At 38.7% G+C, this 23,600-nt stretch overlaps 1 protein-coding gene across 1 annotated transcript in view; it reads left to right on the top strand.

The window, feature by feature from the left end:
• The window catches only part of MRC1 (mannose receptor C-type 1), a 113,879-nt gene that overhangs the window by 83,440 nt on the left and 6,839 nt on the right, over nucleotides 1–23,600 (top strand). Inside the window, exons 22-26 of the mRNA XM_027559833.1 lie at nucleotides 1,828–1,994; nucleotides 4,350–4,452; nucleotides 7,927–8,159; nucleotides 11,321–11,486; nucleotides 16,001–16,150. Coding sequence (XP_027415634.1) covers nucleotides 1,828–1,994; nucleotides 4,350–4,452; nucleotides 7,927–8,159; nucleotides 11,321–11,486; nucleotides 16,001–16,150 — 819 coding nt within the window. The remainder of the gene's footprint in view (nucleotides 1–1,827; nucleotides 1,995–4,349; nucleotides 4,453–7,926; nucleotides 8,160–11,320; nucleotides 11,487–16,000; nucleotides 16,151–23,600) is intronic.

Here is a 23,600-nt window from a genome sequence, read left to right as displayed (position 1 = left end):
CTTATTGTAGTTCTTGGCAGAAAACAAGTCAGTGTTGAAATATTGGCAGGTAGAGCTTTTCCACATTTCATTTTGAGTTGGGGATAGGGCAAGAGTTATGATCTTGTTTGGGAAATAAAAACAAAATATATATCTGTCCATGCACTTTTCTTTCTGAAAATATTAGAATCTTTTCTTTACTTTTAGTTAGTTGAGAAATAAGCAAATTTCTGAGCAGGGTGGTGACATCTTCTTTTCTGCTGAAGAATAAGCATATAGCAGTGGCCCTTCTCTGGAACTGTTTTTTTTTTTTTTTTTTCATGAATAAACAGATAATCTCTGTAGGTTACCTTCTATTTTACATTTTGTATTAGTAACGCAAGTGGTTAGTCATTTGGTTTCCTGTTTGCATTCAGGAGTTGTGTTTAAGTGTGTATGTTTGAAAATTGCCCTATAAAGCGGTGACCACCCCCCACCCCCCACCCCCTCAACCTTCTGGGCACCAGGGACCCGTTTCATGGCAGTTTTTCTACGGACTGGGTGGGGAGGTGGTTTCGAGATGATTCAAGTGCATTACATTTATTGTGCACTTATTACATTGTGATATAATGTTAAATAATTAGATAACCCACCATATGAAAAATCAGATCACCAGGCATTAAATTCTCATAAGGAGCATGCAACCTAAATCCCTCACATGTGCAGTTCACAGAAGGCTTCACACTCCTATGAGAATCTAAAACCACCACTGATCTGACAGGAGGTGGAGCTCAGGAGGTCATGTGAGCAATGTGGAGCATCTATAAATATAGGGAACCCTGCTCACCTTCTGCTTACCTCTTGCTGTGTGGCCCAGTTCCTAACAGGCCATGGACCAGTCTGTGGCTCAGGGATTGGAGACCCTGTTGTAGAGTCAAGGTTCTTCCAGTAGGTGTCCATCTAGTCCTAGGTGTCCACGGCTCCTGGAAGGTAAGATCGCTAACCTCAGAAGACAGCTGCTGTGGTTTGGGAGGCATGGGGATGGGCTACTGGAGAGACAATGGGGAACATGTTGCACTTAAGCCTTTTACAGCTGCTGCATATTTGCCACCATCCTTTCTGCCACAGAATTGGTAAAGAAGCAGCAGGCCATATTTGTCCTACCCTCTCTAACTTTCTCTAGAATTTCTCTCCCAGTGATGTGAGCACTTAGCATCAGGATGCCCCCTAGATCCAAGTACACTCACTGGACATGGATGGCTGCTGACCCCTAGGAGTTGGCCACCCTGCAGGAGTTCTTTGGGTTTGGCAATCCAAGGTGGTGATCATTTGAGAGCTTAATGCTTTTTTATTTTGATAGATAGTTTTTGTTTTCAGAACTTTTTTGAATTAAGAGCTCTTTTTGGCCCCCAGTTGTTATAGTCAGATTATCTTATTTATCTAATTAGGATACCTGCTAACTCATAGGATGACTGCTTGTATCAGAAAAAATATTCTTCGTGCAGGATGGTAGGCAACCACAACACAGATCTGGGTGTACCAGATAGAGACTGGGGCAGGGGTTGGATTTTCGCTGCCCCTTCCCCAGTGCTCCAGTACCCCTGAGCAGAGCACAACCTATACAGCTGTCTGCAGTGACCAGGGTAAAACCTAGACTTTTTATTGTGAAATGCTTTTCAAAGTCCAAAGCTGAAGTGATAACATGCTGGTCAGGTTAGAATGTGTTTGTTTTCATGGTAAAACTTTTAAATGATAATAAAGACATTAACCATGTGCTTTGTATTTGTAAATTCATGTATTTTGAATATTTTTGATATTTGAGTATTTCCCCCCAAAGTTTAAAAATTATCTTGTGAAACTTTCTTTCAGCATTTCTTACATATCATATGAAGAACTCCACTTTTAATGCCTGGACTGGGCTGAATGATATCAATTCAGAACACACCTTCCTTTGGACAGACGGACGAGGAGTTCATTACACAAACTGGGGGAAAGGATACCCTGGTGGGAGAAGGAGCAGTCTTTCTTATGAAGATGTAAGTATCACTGTCAGGTCACCTCTCTGTACACTATCAGTTTGTATTCAGGTCACCATGGTAGTGTTTAATCTTCTGTGAAAAATCTACTTGATCTGATTCATTCTTATAGATTTTAACTGTTTCAGACTGAACCAGCCTTGAACGAAGGAATATAAATTCAGTTAAGAACTCTGTATCTTTAGGTTAAGGGTAGGAAGAGATGGTGATGGTAGTGAGGAATAGGGAAAGTCAGCTCCAACATGGGCTTATGTTGTAGTCAGCATGTACACTTGAACCCAGAGTTAACAATATTCTTTGCATCAGCTGCCCCTAAACTCTTGAAGCTCTTGTAGTATTTGGGATATGGTTACTACTACTGCTTCTAAAGATATCATCATCATCATCATTATCATTGAGCTACCATTTGCAGGGTGCAGACCATGTGCCAGTCTGCTAAGTGCTTTTGTACACTCATCTAAGAGGCAGGCGATGGGTTCATTATTTCACTACTTTTGATCTTATATCATTAAAGCCAACTAATCAGTGTTAAATGCTATATTAGGCATTTCAAAATACACGAAGGAACTTAAGATTTTATTCTTACCTTGAAGAAGCTTACCCTTCAGCTAGATATCAAGTCTTGTAAAGAAAGAAGACTGTAAAAGAATGAAAATGTGTAATGAGAAGAAGCTATAAAGCATGATAGCAGTTAGGAGGAAAGAAACTTACTATGGGATGGAGTGATTTTCACTCCATCTCTATGGAACATATGCAACATATCTACAGAAGTTTTCCTTTGGTGGGAAGAAGGAATATGAGGAAGAATCAGCTATGGGTCTTTTCACTCAAGATGTTTAAAACACAATGATTAGGGGGTGGCAAGGGATGGGGAAGTAATGTTAAGTGGGAAAAGTGAATAAAGTCTTCAAGAAAAAGACATAAGCTGGGTTTTGGCAGGACACAAGGGCTTTGAATATAGCAGGAGTTTCATGCAGAAAAGAAGTAGGAGTCAGCTTTAGAGGGTGGAAAACAGAATTTAGAGAAATTTAGATGCCCTAGGAAAGAGTTTGGACTTTGTCAGATAGGCAACAAAAAAAAAGATTTAAGCAGAAAAATGATTTGATCAGAATGGCATCTTTATAATAATTAATTTGGTCGCTATGTATAGGGTAAATATATTCTGGTTATGGGTAAATAATCTTCTGAGGAGAAATTCTTTGAATCCTTATTACATAAATGAGGCTGAAAAGTAGAATGGAGTGAGATAGGGTTTGCTTAGAAAGACTTCATGGATGAGTGATAAATTTTATTTAAAACAACAAAATTCATTATGGCTCAGGTATTTTTTTTTAAGAACATAATGAAAAGGAGAAACAACAGAAACAAACTAATCTATAAACTGACCATACAGGGCAAAAAAATTGTTAATTTTTGTTAGTTTTATTCCTAGATTTTTTTCTTAGCTTGTATAAAAACATAAAGTTTATTTCACACACACACAAATCAACACATGTGCTGTTACAATTTCAGAGCCTTTACAATGAAGAGGATTAGATAGAGTTTGATAGAGTGGGAGAGAAATGTTCACATGCATTTTGCAGAGGAAATATGCTTGTTCTGTACAGTTTCCTGGCTTAGAACAGAGATGCTGAGCCAGGATAATGAAGGATAATAGCTAAGAAGGGATGAGTGGAGAATCTTGGAAATGTAGGATTACAGGGTTCCAGATAGTTAAGGCTCATGGGATAATGAGGCTGGAGGCAGGGAGGCTGAAAAGATGACTCTGGCCATAGTGAAAGGTGTGGTAGCTTTCTGGGCATTTCTGATAGCAACATTTCTCAGAACCAGCCCCCAAATTTAGTAAGCTCCAGGAGTTGGTAATAGACAGGAAAGCCTGGCATGCTGCAGTCCATGGGGTGGCAAAGAATTGGACACGACTGAGCGACTGAACTGAACTGAACTGAACTGACTTAATTTTCAGTTAAAATAGCAAGAGTTCAGTGTGAGGGATCTGCATGGAAGTTGGTGCAATAGTGTGGAAAGTCAGGATGAATCGAACGTGCTGTCAATGAATTGTTGTTGTTTAGTCACTGAGTCATGTCGACCTCTTTGCCACCCCATGGACTGCAGCATATGAGCTCCTCTTCCTCCACTATCTCCTGGAGTTTGCTCAAATTCATGTCCACTGAGTCAGTGATGCTATCTAACCATCTCATCCTGTGCTGCCCCCTTCTCCTTTTGCCTTGAATGAATTAGGACTATCCTAAAATTTGGAGGTTAGGGATTAAGGATTTGTTTTTCCTGCTTTTTAATGATTGGTTTAAATAATTTTTGGTCCATATTTGGCTTTTTTTTTCTTCCATGAATATACAGGCTGACTGTGTTGTTGTTATTGGAGGGAACACAAGGGATGCGGGGAAGTGGATGGATGACACTTGCGACAGTAAGCGAGGTTATATATGCCAGACACACCCTGGTAAGTCCTAACAGACCTCACCAGCCTGTAAGAGGTGGGGCTCTTACATATTTTTTAAGGACGACTTTCTTCTCAATTATGTTGTGAGTCTTAAACTGCTCTAAAAAAGTTTTTGCTTAAAAAAGGTGACCCCTCGCACATCAATATGTTTATTTGATTCACACGTTCATCCAGGGATGCCTGTGACAGACAAGAAGGATATTTTCTATAATTTATTGATGAATGTGCTCACTCATCTGTTACCAGAAAATCTGCATGGATTAAACTTGAAGTTGAAACTTTTTCTAATTTTGATAGAAATTTGGGATGTTTGCTTACCTCTGCTTAAAAAAAAATGAGTGGGGACATCTCATTTAAATTCATGTAATTTGAGAACCGTTGACCCCAAACATCATATATGTCTCAGTATTTGCTATGTATTCTATTTTTTTTGAAAAGTAATTGTCTTACTTATGGTCCTTTTTTTCACCTTAGAAAGCCTTGACTATGGTTCAAGGAAAATAGAACAGATATGTGGATATTGACAAAGAATCTAGATTGTAGTTATGTACATTTTAGTTTCAAGTGAAATTAGAAAGTGTTTAGCTACTTAAGAAGAGGATCAGAAAATAAAAGATAGGTTAGAGACACGGGTTGGAGATGAGGTGGGTTGTTGTCATCCTGAGCAGAGCTCTTAAGAGGTGTTTGAGTTGGAAGGTACATGCTGTCCCAGATCTAACAAATTTTTCTGTTCTTTCTGGGGAATCAGGGAACAATGAGTGAAAATCACTACTGATATCTTCAGATGACTGGAAAGTTCTGCAGAAATTCTAGCCTTCTATTAATCCAAAAGCTGGTCCAAGCCATGGTCGCAGCTCTCACTTTGTTATGCCCTTCGAGCACCAGATTCTTAGGCCACCAGTGACACCTCTATGTTTCTGGTCTTGGGGGAAAGAAAGGAGACCCCTTCCAAGAGTGAATGATAATCCCTAGACTAACTTAAAATCATTTTTTTCTTCTTCCTATAAACATAAGAGAGTGGATATTTGCTGCCAACAAAAAATATCTCTAAGATTTTTAATCATTTAGGTTTAAGGAGAGGTTGACAGTATGAAAGTGAAAAAGGCAGAATATAAAATTTTACAGACTACTGATGATGCAAAAAAACACTTTGAACTGTCTTAAACAAATAAGAACATAAAAGCTATGGGAATGCATCAAAATAGAAATAGTGGATGTGTGTGGATCGTGGGATTAAGAACTTTAGTTCCTTCATTGTACTATTGTATTTTTCTGGATTTTTAAAAAATTTGTCTCTCACACACTGTCTCTCTCTCTCTATATATTTATACTTATATTGTATACATTATATAATACCTCTCTCTCTATATATAAAAATTATAAGGAAATACTAAACTATTGAGGTGATTAAATTCTGAGTAATTTTTTCTCATTTTTATGCTTTTCTATATTTTCTAAAATTTCAGCAAAGAACATGTGTTCAGTATTTTTTTTAAACACTGTTGTTCTCAAAAATTCTCTGATGATCCAATGGTTAGGACTCTGTGCTTCCATGGCAGGGGGCACAGGTTCCATCCCTGGTCTGGTAACTAAAATCCTTTAAGCCACGTGGTATGGCCTTAAAAAAATTAGATAAAATAAATAAAGATAAAATAGTGTTTTTATTCATATGAATGTGTATGAATAAAAATGAATGACTATATTCATGTAAATATATAAAAATATAGAAATAAAGACATGAATGAATACATATGAATATATGAATTAAAAAACACTTACACAATCCGTAAACACATGTTCCTTGATGAAATTTTAGAAAATACAGAAAAGTATAAAAAGAAAAAATTACCCTTAATCTTAGCACCTGAAAATACCTCTCAAAAGTTTAGTTTTTCCTTGCAATTTTTTCTATGAATGTTTTAATAAATAAGCTAATTAGACAAGGGAGCTAATTTCCTGGCTGCATATAGGCTTTAATACAGCTTTGTAAAGCTTTATCTTAAGCTTCATTTGTCACTTTTAGCAGACCAAAGCTGTTCCAATGATACTAAGACAAACCCAGCTCTCCCCAAGCTGGGAAAGATAGGACTTGACTTCCTGCTGGCTGTAACACGTAAGGATCCTGGGCTGGGGCTCTTGGGCTAATGCTATTGTACCAACACACGATGGCAGCAACAGCAGAAGAAAGGGGAGGTTGCCCTCCCTCTTTACTGAATCAAAATTGCTGCCTCTGAGTCATCAAAGGAAAGTTTGGCATTCGTGGGGTGACAGAACAAGGCACGTGGTGGGTTGGGTTGGTGTACAGTGGAACAGATCAGAGAACTGGCCAAGACAACATTGGTAGGCAAGGATATGTGGAGCCCTCGATCAGAGTTGGCAACCTTTTCCTGTAAGAGACAGATTATAAATATTGCAGGCTTTGCTGTCCGTAAAGTTTCTGTTGCAGTGACTCAACTCTGCTGTGATCGTGGGCGATCATAGTCCATAAACAAGCGAGCGTGGCTGAGTTCCACTGAAACCTTATTTATGTGCACAAATTTGAATTTCATGTAATGTTTACATGTCACAAAATATTGTTCTTTGGTTTCTTTCCCCAACCATTTAAAAAACTCAAGGGCTATATAAAGACAGACAACAGGCCAGATTTCACCCTCTGGCTGTTACTCACTGACCTCTGTTCTGCTCTTGGGCATCCACTAAGGCACACAGAAACAAGATTCTTTGGAGTCTTGATCAAAGTCTGGGTGGGTCTAGAGTAGTTATTAGAAACCCACTCTAAGAGATAGAGGAGGAAAGATCAGAAAGCTAGGGTGACTCTAACTTGCAAAGGCTGCAGTTTGGATAAGGCATGGAGATAAGATGCTCTTACTCATCATAAGAATAAAGCTTGATCCTGACATCAAGGTTAAATGAACTGGCAACTGTTATATGGCTTCACTTCAGAGCATAAACCAGTCTCTTGAAGGTACATGAATCACTGATGAAGTCACACAGATGAAGTCAAATAGATATAAATGCAAATTCCATGGGTAGAATGGAACAGAATGGGGGAGGGGAAGGAGAAGAAGACTATTCTCGATCTTAATATTTAATCAACGTGGGGAAAAAAAAAGATTAGTATTGACAGGTTGATAGACATCCTCTAATTTGTGGGTTTAAACTGTGGCATTTCTTTCATTCAAACCCTAGATCTCACTGTATTTATAAGTCTTTTTGGTTGTATAGTTTAGAAACTTGATCATGTATTTCTCTTAATATTCTAAATAGAGTTTAGAAATGACTTCAATCAGGCATACTGATTAAAAAACAGAACTGTGTTCTCATTTGAAATGGCTCATGAAAACATGTTTAACATCAATGGTTTGAATTTGGGCTTTTTAGATTCTTTTTTAGGATGCATGAAATATAGAAGTCATGTGCTGATGGCACTCAAATTGTGTTTAGTGTTAGTGAAAATATTTCTTTTTATTCCAGACCGTTCCTTGCCGAGTTCTCCAACAACAATTCCGAAAGATGGTTTTATTAAATATGGTGAAAGTAGCTATTCGCTTATGAAATTAAAGCTGCAGTGGCATGAAGCTGATGATTACTGCAAGATGCACACTTCCCACATCGCTAGCATTCTAGATCCTTATAGTAATGCTTTTGCCTGGATGCACATGCAGACACTGAATGAACCTGTATGGATTGCCCTCAACAGTAACTTGGTAAGATGCTGGAAACATGCGTGACTTGACATGACTGATAAATGGTAATTGAATCTGATTTCTCTTTTGTTCATTCTGTTGAATACTTATTATGTGAGAGAAACTGCTACCTGGAGCCTATTATACAGAGTGAAGTAAATCAGAAAGAGAAAACAAATATCATATATTAATGCATATATATGGAATCTAGAAAAATGATACTGAGAAACCTGTTGGCATATCAGGACTAGAGATGCAGACATAGAGCATGGATTTGTGGACACGTGCGAGGAAGGAGAGGGTGGGACAAATTGAGAGAGTAGCATTGACATATATACATTACCATGTGCAAACAGATAGCTACTCGGAAGTTACTGTCTGGCCCAGGGAGCTCGGCCAGGTGCTCTGTGACAACCCAGAGGGGTGGAGTGGGAGGGAGGCTTGAGGAGGAGGGGATTTATTAATACTTGTAGCTGATTCATGTTGTTGAATGGCAGAAACCAGCACAATATTGTAAAGCAATTATACTCCTCCAGTTAAAAATAAATTAAAAAAAGAAAAGAAAACGATACTAACATATATGAGACCCAATTTTTCTACTGCATGGTGCCTTCAAGGATCTGGCAAGTTAGTGATGTGTGTCCGAAATCAAACTAAGGCTTATCCAACTAATATTAACTGTCATAGTGCTTTTGAATATTAAAGTTAGATTCTGCATCTATTCAGTTTCATGCATTAAGTCTTTTTAGTGTCATGATTACAACTATGCCTTAGGAGTTAAAGAAAACATCAGGGGCATAGTTCCTGGGCAATGAGGGGTTCTTCCTATTTTTTGTGGTAAATCATTCTAGAGTTGTTATCCTTTCTGAAGTTGTGCAGCTTCTATTCATATGGGATAATTTTCATTGCAGTCAGTTCTCTGGATTCTATAACAGAAAAGAAGGTTGGCAGAGGATGGGGTAGAATGAGGGATGAGGTTCAGAACTAAGAGTGGTGCTGGCATTGCCAAAATTTTCCTAAAACGAGTCTTCTCTGACACCATGAGATCCATCTCTCCTCCACCCATATGTCTATCCATCTAACTAGTCAGTCAATAAACTTCCTAGTGCAATGAACAGAGATGTCAATAAGTAATTAGGAGATAATACAAGTGTCAAAAAGGGATATAGACAAAGTGCTGTGACCTGAGAGGAAAAGGATCATTTGTGCCAGGGGAGAGGACCAAGAGAGTTTCTCAGAGAAAATCAAACTTTATAGATATAGTCTAGGATGGCGGAATGTAAGGAAGGAGTACCAAGAAGAGAGAAAAGATAGAAGGGGATAAAACTGGAAAGCAGACTGGTGTCAGACTTTATAGGACTTATTCTACCTGGATGCAGAGATGGAATTTTATACATCATGCAATGACTATTTCCTGAGTTAGGGTGTGTGTAGTGAACATTTAAAAGTAAGTGGTTCCAGATGATCTTATTTACAAAGCAGAAATAGAGACATAGAGGTAGAGAATAAACATACAGACCCTAAGGGGGAAAGAGAGGGGTGGGATGAATTGGAAGATTGGGATTGACATAGATACACTATTGATACTATGTATAAAATAGGTAACCAATGAGAAGCTACTGTATAGCACAGGAAGCTACTCAATGCTCTATAGTGATCTAAATGGGAAGGAAATCCAAAAAAGAGGGGCTATATGTACATGCAGCTGATTCACTTTGCTGTACAGTAGAAACTAACACAACATTGTAAAATGACTCTACTCCAATAAATAAATAAATAAAATGCAGGAAAAAAATCTAAGTAATGCCACAATGATTTTTGTGTTTAAACTTAAGCACGACATTTTTACATCTATGTTGAATCTATTTTTAGTAACTAATTTGCATACTAATTCATATATTTTCTTCTCACAGCTGTGGTTGCAATGCTGTTAAGAGTTTGAAATAGGGATTTATTTATTGTTAGAAAGTTTAAATAGCTTTCCATTATACTAACATTTATAACTAAAATAATACTGTTATATTTATTATATCTATGGAGTTAATGATTATGTAATTATTTGATTAAACATGGTATAATACTACAAAATTCTAAGTTGCAATACCATATGCTTTTGCTTTTGTCATTAAATCTTTGGTAATTGCATTGGTAAATTAAATAATGCAGTTAGAAAGTGATAACTGTTAGAATGGTTTAAAAATGTACTTGAAGTGAAGTGAAGTCGCTCAGTAGTGTCCAACTCTTTGCGACCCCGTGGACTATAGCCCACCAGGCTTCCCCGTCCATGGGATTCTCCAGACAAGAACACTGGAGTGGGTTGCCATTTCCTTCTCCAGGGGATCTTCCTGACCCACGGATCGGAGCCAGGTCTCCTGCATTGCAGGCAGACGCTTTAACCTCTGAGCCACCAGGGAAGCCCCTCCCCCCCCCAAAAAAGTACTTATCTCTGATTAAAGCTATCTGAATCTGTAAAATGTAGGCTTTACCTGTAAAATCTCTTTTAGACTGTTAAAAATATATCACTGATAAGAAAATGTTTGATGTTATCATTTAATTTGTATGTGACCATAAATTTGTTTAAATAAGATTTGAGTATGCAAATTGAACAAAACAACTAGCTTTTAAAAATACAATCATGTTTCCTTATGGTTGAGAGACACCTAACTGGAAGGCAGGAGACCCAAGCTCCTCTCTTATCCACTCATGTCACCTTGCACAGTCATTTGTCATTGGCCCTGTTTTAACAGTCAAACAGTAAGATTAAAAGAGGTACATGTTTCTCTCAAGGGTGGATGAGTTCAATAAAAACTACTTAATCTCTATTATCATTTCAATGATAGTATAATAGATATTGTTCTGAGGATAAAATCTCTCTTTTGCACTGAAAGCCTGCAAATAGAGTTTTCTAGAATAAGATACAGGTTTTTAAGCCGGTGTTTTTCAAAATAGCTTTTAACGGTGTCTTCATGAGTATCTTTAAGAAGTAGTTTTCTTCTTAAGAAAGGCTGCATTTCCTGAATTTGAGTTGGTAGAAGTAATTTATAATCTTTTTATTCTCAAATGTTGAAGACTCCTTGTCAAATCACAGTCTTAAACATAACTTTTTACTCCTCACTGGGTTCTTTTGGTATTTTCTAAATGACTCTGGGCTTGATGTTAATGGTTGTTTTTATTCTTTACAGACCAATAATGACTACATTTGGACTGATAAATGGAGGGTGAGGTACACTAATTGGGCTCCTGATGAGCCCAGACTGAAGTCAGCATGTGCTTATATGGATCTTGATGGCTACTGGAAGACAGCACAGTGCAATGAAAGCTTTTATTTTCTCTGCAAAAGATCAGATGGTAATCGAGTACACAAAAACAGTCAAGGGTTTGAAATTTTCTCAATAAGCTAATACAAACCACCGTTGATATTCTTAAACAGTCATATGTTTTGGGGTAACTTAGGGATAAGGGAAAACATATTCCTTCACCTAACCAAAGACTGACTTGGCAATAAACAAATATATATAGGTCAGAGAGAGAAAATTTCCTTCATTGCTGGAGTTTATTTTTACATATCTAATTTGTTTTATTATTTGGGATTATCCTCTGAGTCTATGATATCACAGTCCTCAGGAAATTATGACTGCTTTTGATATTGACAACACAGCTGTATCAAAATACTTTTATCAGAATGGGTCGCCTCAGGCCAAACAGCTAGCAGGGAAGGAGCTCAGCTCCACCTATCAGCAGACATGATTAAAGATTTAAGCATGGACCTGCCTACAGAGCAAGACCCAGTTTTCCCTGCAGCCAGTCTCTCCCCTCAAGAAGCTTGCACAAGCCTCTTATCCTCATCCATCAGAGGACAGACAGAAGAAGCAAGAACTATAGTCCTACAGCCTCCAGAACAAAAACAGCAGTCACAGAAAGTTAATCAAAATTATCACATTGATTACAGCCTTGTGTAACTCAGTGAAGCTTTGAGCCATGGGTAGGGTCACCCACGTCAGACAGGTCATGAGGGAGAATTATAACAAAATGTAGTTCACTGGAATAGGGAATGGCAAGCCACTTCAGTATTCTTGCCTCAAGAATCCCAGGAACAGTGTGAAAAGGCAAAAAGATACGACACCAGATGAGCCTGCCAGGTCAGTAGGTGTCCAGTATGCTACTGGGGAGGAATGGAGAAATATCTCCAGAAAGAATGAAGAGGCTGGGCCAAAGCAGAAATGATGCCCCGTTGTGGATATAACTGATACTGAGTAAAATCCAATGCTATAAAGAACAATATTGCATAGGAACCTGGAATATTAGGTCCATGAATCAAGTTAAATTGATGTGGTCAAGCAGGAGATGGCAAGAGTGAACATCGACATCTTAGGAATCAGTGAACTAAAATGGATGGGAAAGGGTGAATTTAATTCAGATGACCATTTTATCTACTACTGGGGGCAAGAGTCCCTTAGAAGAAATGGAGTAGTCCTCATATTCAATAAAAGAGTCCAAAATGCAGTACTTAGGTACAATCTCAAAAACAACAGAATGATTTGGTTCATTTCCAAGGCAAGCCATTCAACATCACAGTAATCCAGGTCTATGCTCCAACCACTAATGTCAAAGAAGCTGAAGTTGAACAGTTCTATGAAGACCTACAAGACTTTCTAGAACTAACACCAAAAAAGGACATCCTTTTCATCACTGGGGATTGGAATGCAAAAGTAGGAAGTGAAGAGATACCTGGAGTAACAGGCAAGTTTGGCCTTGGAGTACAGAATGAAGCAGGGCAAAGGCTAACAGAGTTTTGTCAAAAAAATGCACTGGTCGTAGCAAATACCTTCTTCCAACAACACAAGAGATGATTCTACACATGGACATCACCAGATGGTCAATACTGAAATCAGATTGATTATTTTCTTTGCAGCTGAAGATGGATAGCTCTATATAGTCAGCAAAAACAAGACTTGGAGCTAACTGTGGCTCAGATCATGAGGTCCTTATTACAAAATTCAGCCTTAAATTGAAGAAAGTAGGGAAAACCGCTAGACCATTCAGTATGACCTAAATCACATCTCTTATGAGTACACAGTGGAGGTGATAGATTCAAGGGTTTAGATCTGGTAGCCCCAGTGCCTGAAGAACTATGGATGGAGATTCGTAACATTGTATAGGAGGCAGTGACCAAAACTATCCCCAGGAAAAAGATATCCAAGAAGGTAAAGTGGTTGTCTGAGGAGGCCTTACATAAAGCTGAGAAAAGAAGAGGAGCCAAAGGCAAAGTAGAAAGGGAAAGACATACACAACTGAATGCAGAGTTCCAGAGAATAGCAAGGAGAGATATGAAACTTTCTTGAGTGAACAATGAAAAGAAAGAGGAAATCAATGGAATGGGAAAGACTAGAGATCTCTTTAAGAAAATTGGAGATACCAAGGGAACATTTCATGCAAAGATGGGCAAAATAAAGGACAGAATAGCAAGGACCTAAGAGAAGCAGATGGCAACCCACTCCAGTACTCGTGCCTGAAAAATCCCATGGACGGAGGAGCCTGGTAGGCTGCAGTCCATGGGGTCATGCAGAGTTGGACACGACTGAGCAACTTCACTTTCACTTTTCACTTTCATGCATTGGAGAAGGAAATGGCAACCCACTCTATAGTGTTGTTGCCTGGAGAATCCCAGGGACAGCGGAGCCTGGTGGGCTGCCATCTATGGAGTCAGTCACACAGAGTCAGACACGACTGAAGTGACTTAGCAGTAGCAAGAGAAGCAGAAGAAATTAAGAAGATGTGAGAAGAATACACAGAATAACTATACAAAAAAGGTCTTAATGACCCAAATAATCATGATGGTATGGTCACTCACCTAGAGCCAGACATCCTGGAGTGCAAAGTCAAGTGGGCCTTAGGAAGCATCACTGTGAACAAAGCTAGTGGTGGTGATGGAATTCCAGCTGAACTTTTTCAAATCCTAAATGCTGCTGCTGCTAAAGTGCTACACTCAGTATGCCAGCAAATTTGGAAACTCAGCAGTGGCCACAGGACTGGAAAAGGTCAGTTTTCATTCTAATTCCAAAGGCAATGCCAAAGAATGTTCAAACTCCCATACAGTTGCACTCATTTCACATGCTAGCAAGGTAATGCTCAAAATCCTCCAAGTTAGGCTTCAGCAGTAGGTGACCCAAGAACTTCCAGATATTCAAGCTGGATTTAGAAAAGGCAGAGGAACCAGAGATCCAATTGTCAACTTTTCTTAGATCATAGAAAAAGCAAGAGAATTCCAGAAAAAAATCTACTTCTGCTTCATTGACTATGCTAAAGCCTTTGACTCTGTGAGTCAGAATAAACTGTGGAAAATTCTTAAAGAGATGGAAATACAAGAACACCTTACCTGGCTCCCCAAGAAGCCTGTATGCAGGTCAAGAAGCAACAGTTAGAACTGGACATGGAACAACAGATTGGTTCAAAATTGGGAAAGGAGTGTGCCAAGGCTGTATTCATCACTCTGCTTATTTAACTTATATGCAGAGTACATCATGCGAAATGCTGGGCTGGATGAAGCACAAGCTGGAATCAAAACTGCTGAAAGAAATACCAACAACTTCAGGTATTCAGATGATACCACTCTAATGGCAGAAAGTGAAGAAGAACTAAAGAGCCTCTTGATGAGGGTGAAAAAGGAGAGTGAAAAAGCTGGCTTAAAACTTAACACTCAAAAAACTAAGATGGTGGATCCAGTCCCATCAGTTCACAGCACATAAATAGGGAAAAAAGTGGAAATAGTCACAGACTTTACTTTCTTGGGCTCCAACATCACTGTCAGTGATGCAGTGACTGCAGCCATGAAATTAAAAGACACTTGCTCCTTGGAAGAAAAACTATGACCAACCTAGACAGCATATTCAAAAGCAAGACATTCCTTTGCTGACAAAGGTCCTTATAATCAAAGGTATAGTTTTTCCAGTAGTCACATATGGATATGAGAGTTGGACCATAAAGAAGGCTGAGCACCAAAGAATTGATCCTTTCAAGCTGTGGTGCTGGAGAAGACTTGAGAGTTCCTTGGACAACAAGGAGATCAAACCAGTCAGTCCTAAAGGAAATCAAAACCAAATACTCATTGGAAGGACTGATGCTGAAGCTGAAGCTCCAATACATAGGCCCCATGATGCAAAGAGCCAACTCATTGGAAAAGACCCGGATGCTGGGAAAGATTGAGAGCAGGAGGAGAAGGATAGGACAGAGGATGAGATGGTTGGATGGCATCACCGACTCAATGGACTTGAGTTTGAACAAACACTGGGAGATGGGGAAGGACAGGAAACCTGGGGTGCTGCAGTCCATGGAGTCACAAAGCATTGGATGTGAGTTAATGAATGAACAACAATGCAGATTCATTGGAGTCAGAGATATTACAGTGATAAAGTCTTAACATATAGTTGAATTTGGACAGTGATAAAGTCCTAAAATTCTACCTATAGCACTTAGTTTTAACATCAATGTCAGTCACAGCTAAGATGGTTTTATAGGGGCAAGGATCCTAGAAAATGAAGAGTTTCCAGGAAGACTCACTTTGCAAATTATTTTTGGGGAACTTACTAACATCTTTGTAGGTATCTGTAGATCTATATTCTTAATTATGAATGTGGTTGATTGCCATTGTACCACAATAACTTCTATTTAAATATTTTAAAAATAAAATAAAGATAAAGTAAAAAGAAATCTCAGTAATAGAAATGGTAGATCTAAATGATTACCATTAGGGCTTTAAAAAAATAATAACAGATGATGAAAATTTTCTTAATTGTTAATATTTTATTCTGTGTACTACAGAAGCTTCAGATCTTACTTTATTTCAAATATCTTTTTATTAACAGAAATCCCTGCCACTGAACCCCCACAGCTGCCTGGTAGATGCCCTGAGACAGAGCACTCAGCATGGATTCCTTTCCATGGTCACTGCTACTATATTGAATCTTCATTTACAAGGAACTGGGGCCAGGCTTCTCTGGAATGTCTTCGAATGGGTAAGTGCCACATTTACTGTCAGAAAATTCCATGATCATATACTCTAGATTACCATGATAATAGTAGCCCTGTATGTTAAAACCTAAGGAATGTAAGAATATCTGTCTTTTTTGTCTTAATAATTCATATTGTTACAGAAATGTTAACATCATGCCCCTTAAATGCAATTTCTAACATTATAGCCTCAAAAGATTAAAGAATTCTGGTATGGAAAGCAATGATTTGCTGAAGAAGTCTTTCTTACTTTCTGCCCTAGTATTTTAAATCACTGGGATTATAATTCAGAGTGTTGGATTCACCTTTTATCACTAATCAGCTCAGCCTTCACAAGTGCACAGGAACCATTTTGCTTTGCCATGAATAGAAAAGCATTTAGATCTGGTTATCTTATTTGTGAATAAATATGAAAGAAAATTCAAGTAGACATGACAAAAGTGGAAGGTTTCCCTTCTGATATAAAAATATCAAAGAAAGTGAACTTTTCAGGGTACATTAACAAATTTACTGACTTTAATCCAAATAAATATTTTACTGAATTATTTTGTTACTGAAGTTTGTTTATGCCCTAAGTCAGGGCTCTTGTTTCAACAGTGGTGAGCAAGGGTTATATTCTCATATTCTTGTTCTTTCAAAAGTCAGCCTGGAGTTTTTGCTACTTCTTTTTGCATTTATGTTTAGTTTTTTCTTCAGTTTTATTGAGGTGTAATGGACATAAAATTATAATACATTTAAGGTATACAAGGTGATGATTTGATACATGTGTTTGCTGGGAAAGGATTCCTAGTGTCAAGTTAACAGAACCATCGTATCACATATTTACTTTTTTTTCTTTCTTGGTAAGAATACTTAATTTCTAATCTCTTATATCATACAGTATTTACTATAGTCACTATATTAAACAGATCCCAAGACCTTATTTATCATATAACTGAAGGTTTGTACCCTGTTTCTCCCACACCCCAAGCCCCTCACAACCACCATTCTACTCTCTGTTTCTATGAGTTTGACTTTTATTTAATTCCACGTATAAGTAATACCATATAGTACTTGTTTGTCTCTGGCTTACTTCCTTAAAATAATGCCCACCAGGTTGATCCATGCTGCTGCAAATGGCAGGATTTCCTTCTTTTTTGAAGACTGAATAATATTCCATTGTATATACACACTGCCTTTTCTTAACCATTCATCTGTTGATGGACATTTAGGTTGTTTCCATATCTTGGCTATTGTTAATAATGCTGCAGTAAACGTGGAGTGCGGATATCTTTTCAAGATGCTAATTTCATTTCCTTTGAATATATACTGAGGAATGGGAGTGATGATAGTTTTATCTTTAATTTTTTGAGGAACCCCCATGCTGTTCCAATTTATATTCACCCTAACCGGGTTTTCTTTTCTCATCCTCTCCAGCATTTGTTATCTCTTATCTTTTTAATAATAGCTAGCCTAAGCAAGTGTGGGGAGATAGCTCATTGTGGTTTTGATTTGTATTTCCAGGATGATTAGTGATGTTGCGCAACTTTTCATGTACTTTTTAGTCATTTGAAAGTCTCCTATGGAAAAAAAATGTCTATTCATGTTCTAAGCCCATTTTTTAAATTGAGTTATTCAGTTTTTGCCATTGAGTTGTTTAAGTTGTATATTTTACATATAAAACCTCTATTAGGACATGTAGTTTCGGAGAAGGCAATGGCAACCCACTCCAGTACTCTTGCCTGGAAAATCCCATGGATGGAGGAGCTTGGTAGGCTGCAGTCCATGGGGTCGCTAAGAGTCAGACACGACTGAGCGACTTCACTTTCACTTTTCACTTTTATGCATTGGAGAAGGAAATGGCAACCCACTCCAGCGTTCTTGCCTGGAGAATCCCAGAGATGGGGGATCCTGGTGGGCTGCCGCCTATGGGGTCGCACAGAGTCGGACTCGACTGAAGCGACTTAGCAGCAGCAGCAGCAGGACATGTGGTTTGCCAAATGTGTTTCCCATTCAGTAAGTAATATTTTAATTTTGCTGATGGTTTCCTTTGCTATACAGAAGCGTTTCAGGTTGGTGTTGTGCCATTTGTTTAATTTTGCTTTTTTTTTGTCTTTGTTGTTAGTGGCAAATACAAAAAAATCATCACCAAGATTAATGTCAAGGAGCTTATTGCCTATATTTTCTTCCATGATTTCAGGTCTTACATCCAAGTCTTTAATAATTTTGAGTTGATTTTCCTGTGTAGTGTTAGTAGTTAGTTACTCTATTTCACGTGGCTGTCAGTTTTCTCAATACTGCTGCTGCTGCTGCTAAGTCGCTTCAGTCGTGTCCGACTCTGTGTGACCCCATGGACTACAGCCCACCAGGTTCCTCCGTCCATGGGATTTTCCAGGCAAGAGTACTGAAGTGGGTTGCCATTGCCTTCTCCAATGCATGAAAGTGAAAAGTGAAAGTGAAGTCGCTCAATACTACTTGCATGGAATAATTTTTTTTAATCCCTTCACTTTAAGCCTATGTATGTCCTAAAGTTGAAATGCATCTCTTGTAGGCAGCATATAGTTGGGGCTTTTTCTTTTTATTCCTCTTCTTTTTCAATCTATTAGGCCACTCTGTGTTTTTTGATTGGAGAATTTAGTCCATTTACATTTCCAGCAATTATTGGTAGGCATGGACTCCATATTGCCGTTTTGTTAATTGTTTCTGTCTGTCTTGACCTTCCTTTTTTCCTTTCTTCCTCTGTTCATTTCCTTTGTGATTAGATGGTTTCTATCATGATATGCTTAGATTTGTTTCCTTTTGTATATGTACTATAGGTTTTGTTGTGTGGTTATTATGAAGCTTATATGAAACATCTTATAGTAGTGTATTTAAAGCTGGCAACAACTTAACTTTGAATGTATGCAAGCACTCTATATTTCTACATTCCCCCACCTTTTATATTTTTGATGTCACCATTTACATATTTTTATGTTGTGTATACATTAACAAATTATTGTATTTATAGTTATTTTTAATACTTTGTATTTTAACCTTTATACTAGAATTCTGGATGATTTACCTACCACCACTATATCAGAATAGTCTGGATTTTCCTACATATTTACCTTAACCATTGAGTTTTATATTTTCAAATATTTTCGTATTATTAATTAGAGTCCTTTCACTTTAACTTGAAGAATTCCCTTTGACATTTATTATAAAGTGAAAGTTGTTCAGTTGTGTCCGACTCTTTGCAACCCCATGGACTATAGAGTCCGTGGATACTCCAGGCCAGAATACTGGAGTGGGTAGGCTTTGCCTTCTTCAGGAGATTGTCCCAACCCAGGGTTCAAACCCAGGTCTCCCACATTACAGGCAGATTCTTTACCAGCTGAGCCATAAGGGAAGCCCAAGAATACTGGAGTGGGTAGCCTATCTCTTTTCCAGTGAATCTTTCCACCCAAGAATTGAACCAGGGTCTCCTGCATTGCAAGCAGATTCTTTTACCAACTGAGCTATCAGGACAGAAATAAAGCTATCAGGGAAAAGATCTATTGGTGATGAACTCTTTCCAGTTTTATTTGTCTGGGAAACTTTTTATCTCTCATTTAATTCTGAATGACAGTTTTTCTAGGTGGAGTATTCTTGGTTGGAAGCTTTTATCCTAAGCACTTTAAATGTATCTTCTCACTCCCTCTGGACAGCAAAGTTTCTGCTGGAAAATTTCTTCATAGTATTGCAGGGATTGCCTTATGTGTAAAAAGTTGCTTTTGTTTAACTGTTTTTACAGCAAAAGAGACCCAGATGTATAGAACAGTCTTTTGGACTCTGTGGGAGAGGGAGGGGGGATGATTTGGGAGAATGGCATTGAAACATGTATAATATCATATAAGAAATGAATTGCCAGTCCAGGTTCAATGCAGGATACAGGAAGCTTGGGGCTGGTGCACTGGGATGACCCAGAGGGATGGTATGGGGAGGAAGGTGGGAGGGGGGTTCAGGATTGGGAACACATGTACACCCATGGCATATTCATATTGATGTATGGCAAAACCAATACAATCTTGTAAAGTAATTAGCCTCTAATAAAATAAATAAATTTAAAATTTAAAAAATCACTCTTTGTCTTTAACGTGAAAGTGAAGTCGCTCAGTCATGTCCTACTCTGAGACCCCATGGACTGTAGCCATTCAGGCTCCTCCATCCATGGGATTTTCCAGGCAAGAGTGCTGGAGTGGATTGCCATTTTTGACAACTTAATTGTAATGTGTCTCAGTGTTGGTCTTTTTCAGTTCAGTTCAGTCACTCAGTTGTGTCCGACTGTTTGCGACCCCATGAATCACAGCACGCTGGGGCTCGCTGTCCATCACCAACTCCCGGAGTTTACCCAAACTCACGTCCATCGAGTCGGTGATGCCATCCAGCCATCTCATCCTCTGTCGTCCGCTTCTCCTCCTGCCCCCAATCCCTCCCAGCATCAGGGTCTTTACCAATGAGTCAACTCTTTGCATGAGGTGGCCAAAGTATTGGAGTTTCAGCTTTAGCATCAGTCCTTCCAAAGAACACCCAGGACTGATCTCCTTCAGAATGGACTGGTTGGATCTCCTTGCAGTCCAAGGGACTCTCAAGAGTCTTCTCCAACACCACACTTCAAAAGCATCAATTCTTCGGCACTCAGCTTTCTTCATAGTCCAACTCTCACATCCATACATGACCACTGGAAAAACCATAGCCTTGACTAGACGGACCTTGTTGGCAAAGTAATGTCTCTGCTTTTGAATATGCTATCTAGGTTGGTCATAACCCTCCTTCCAAGGAGTAAGCATCTTTTAATTTCATGGCTGCAATCACCATCCGCCATGATTTTGGAGCCCCAAAAACTAAAGTCTGACACTGTTTCCGCTATTTCCCCATCTATTTCCCATGAAATGATGGGACCAGATGCCATGATTTAGTTTTCTGAAGTTGAGCTTTAAGCCAACTTTTTAACTCTCCTCTTTCACTTTCATCAAGAGGCTTTTTAGTTACTCTTCACTTTCTGCCATAAGGGTGGTGTCATCTGCATATCTGAGGTTATTGATATTTCTCCCAGAAATCTTGATTCCAGCTTGTGTTTCTTCGAGCCCAGCATTTCTCATGATGCATTCTGTATATAAGTTCAATAAGCAGGGTGACAATATATAGCCTTGACGTACTCCTTTTCCTATTTGGAACCAGTCTGGTTTTCCATGTTGAGTTCTAACTGTTGCTTCCTGACCTGCATACAAATTTCTCAAGAGGCAGGTCAGGTGGTCTGGTATTCCCATCTCTTTCAGAATTTTCCATAGTTTATTGTGATCCACACAGTCAAAGGCTTTGGCATAGTCAATAAAGCAGAAATAGATGTTTTTCTGAAACTCTCTGGCTTTTTTGATGATCCAACAGATGTTGGCAATTTGATCTCTGGTTCCTCTGCCTTTTCTAAAACCAGCTTGAACATCTGGAAGTTCACGGTTCACGTATTGCTAAAGCCTGGCTTGGAGAATTCTGAGCATTACTTTACTAGCGTGTGAGATAGGTGCAATTGTGTGGTAGTTTGAGCATTCTTTGGCATTGCCTTTCTTTGGGATTGGAATGAAAACTGACCTTTTCCTGTGGCCACTGCTGAGTTTTCCAAATTTGCTGGCATATTGAGTGCAGCAATTTCACAACATCATCTTTCAGGATTTGAAATAGCTCAACTGGAATTCCATCACCTCCACTAGCTTTGTTCGTAGTGATGCTTTCTAAGGCCCACTTGACTTCACATTCCAGGATGTCTGGCTCTAGGTGAGTGATCACACCATTGTGATTATCTTGGTCATGAAGATCTTTTTTGTACAGTTCTTCTGTGTATTCTTGCCACCTCTTCCTGATATCTTCTGCTTCTGTTGGGTCCATACCATTTCTGTCCTTTACTGAGCCCATCTTTGCATGTAATGTTCCCTTGGTATCTCTGATTTTCTTGAAGGGATCTCTAGTCTTTCCCATTCTGTTGTTTTCCTCTGTTTCTTTGCATTGATTGCTGAGGAAGGCTTTCTTATCTCTCCTTGCTATTCTTTAGAACTCTGCATTCAGATGCTTATATCTTTCCTTTTCTCCTTTGCTTTTCGCTTCTCTTCTTTTCACAGCTATTTGTAAGGCCTCCTCAGACAGCCATTTTGCTTTTTTGCATTTCTTTTCCATGAGAATGGTCTTGATCCCTGTCTCCTGTATAATGTCATGAACCTCCATCCATAGTTCATCAGGCACTCTATCTATCAAATCTAGTCCCTTAAATCTATTTCTCACTTCCACTGTATAATCATAAGGGATTTGATTTAGGTCATACCTCAATGGCCTAGTGGTTTTCCCTACTTTCTTCAATTTAAGTCTGAATTTGGCAATAATCTCTTTAGATTCACTGTATTTGGTACTCCTTATGCTTCCTGGATCTAGATGTCTGTTTCTTTCTCCAAGGTAGAAGGCAATGGCAACCCGCTCCAGTACTCTTGCCTGGAAAATCCCATGGAAGGTGGAGCCTGGTAGGCTTCAGTCCATGGGGTCTCGAAGAGTCAGACACGACTGAGCGACTTCACTTTCACTTTTCACTTTCACGCATTGGAGAAGGAAATGGCAACCCACTCCAGTGTTCTTGCCTGGAGAATCCCAGGGACAGCAGAGCGTGGTGGGCTGCCATCTATGGCGTCGCACAGAGTCGGACACAACTGAAGTGACTTAGCAGCAGTAGCAGCAGCAGGGCAATTATCAGCCATTGTGCTGTGCTGTGCTGTGCTAAGTTGCTTCAGTCGTGCCTGACTCTTTGTGACCCTATGGACCATAGCCCACCAGCTCCTCTGTCCATGGGATTCTACAGGCAGAAATACAGGTGTGGGTTGCCATGCACTTGTCCTGGGAAGGACCACTGGGAAGCTTTTGGTCCATCATTTCTTCAAGTACTCTTTACGTCTCTTTATCTCACTCCTCTCCTAGGACTCCCATTATTCAGACTGGATAACCACAAGCTTGTTGATTATTTATTTTACTTAATCAAATTCAGTTTTTGGCTTCTCCAGTGAAGTTTTCCTTTCAATTATTATAATGTTTAACTCCAGAATTTTATTTTTAAAATAATTTCTATCTTTTTATTAATAGTCTCTATTTAGTGAGCAATTATTTCATAACTTTCTTTTCATTCTTTAGACACTTTCCCCTTTAAGTTCTTTAAACATCTTTAACATAGCTGGTTTCAAAAGACTTTGTCCAGTAAGCCAAAGATGTGACTTGTTCAGGAAAAATTTGTACTGGCTGCTTCTTTTCTTGGTATGGGTCATATTTTCATGTTTCTTTGAATTTCTTGTAATTTTCACTGAAAAATATGTATTTAAAATAATAAAAGAAGCAACATTGGAAATAAGTTTATTTCCACTCAACAAGGTTTGATTTTGTTGCTGTTTGTTGTTGTTGCCTTGTTTAGTAATTTTCCCTCATAAATTC

The sequence above is a fragment of the Bos indicus x Bos taurus genome, chromosome 13 (assembly GCF_003369695.1).
Source record: "Bos indicus x Bos taurus breed Angus x Brahman F1 hybrid chromosome 13, Bos_hybrid_MaternalHap_v2.0, whole genome shotgun sequence".
In the NCBI taxonomy this organism is placed as follows: domain Eukaryota; kingdom Metazoa; phylum Chordata; class Mammalia; order Artiodactyla; family Bovidae; genus Bos; species Bos indicus x Bos taurus.
Note: the sequence above shows the minus strand (reverse complement) of the source record. Positions and strands in the feature narration are given on the sequence as shown.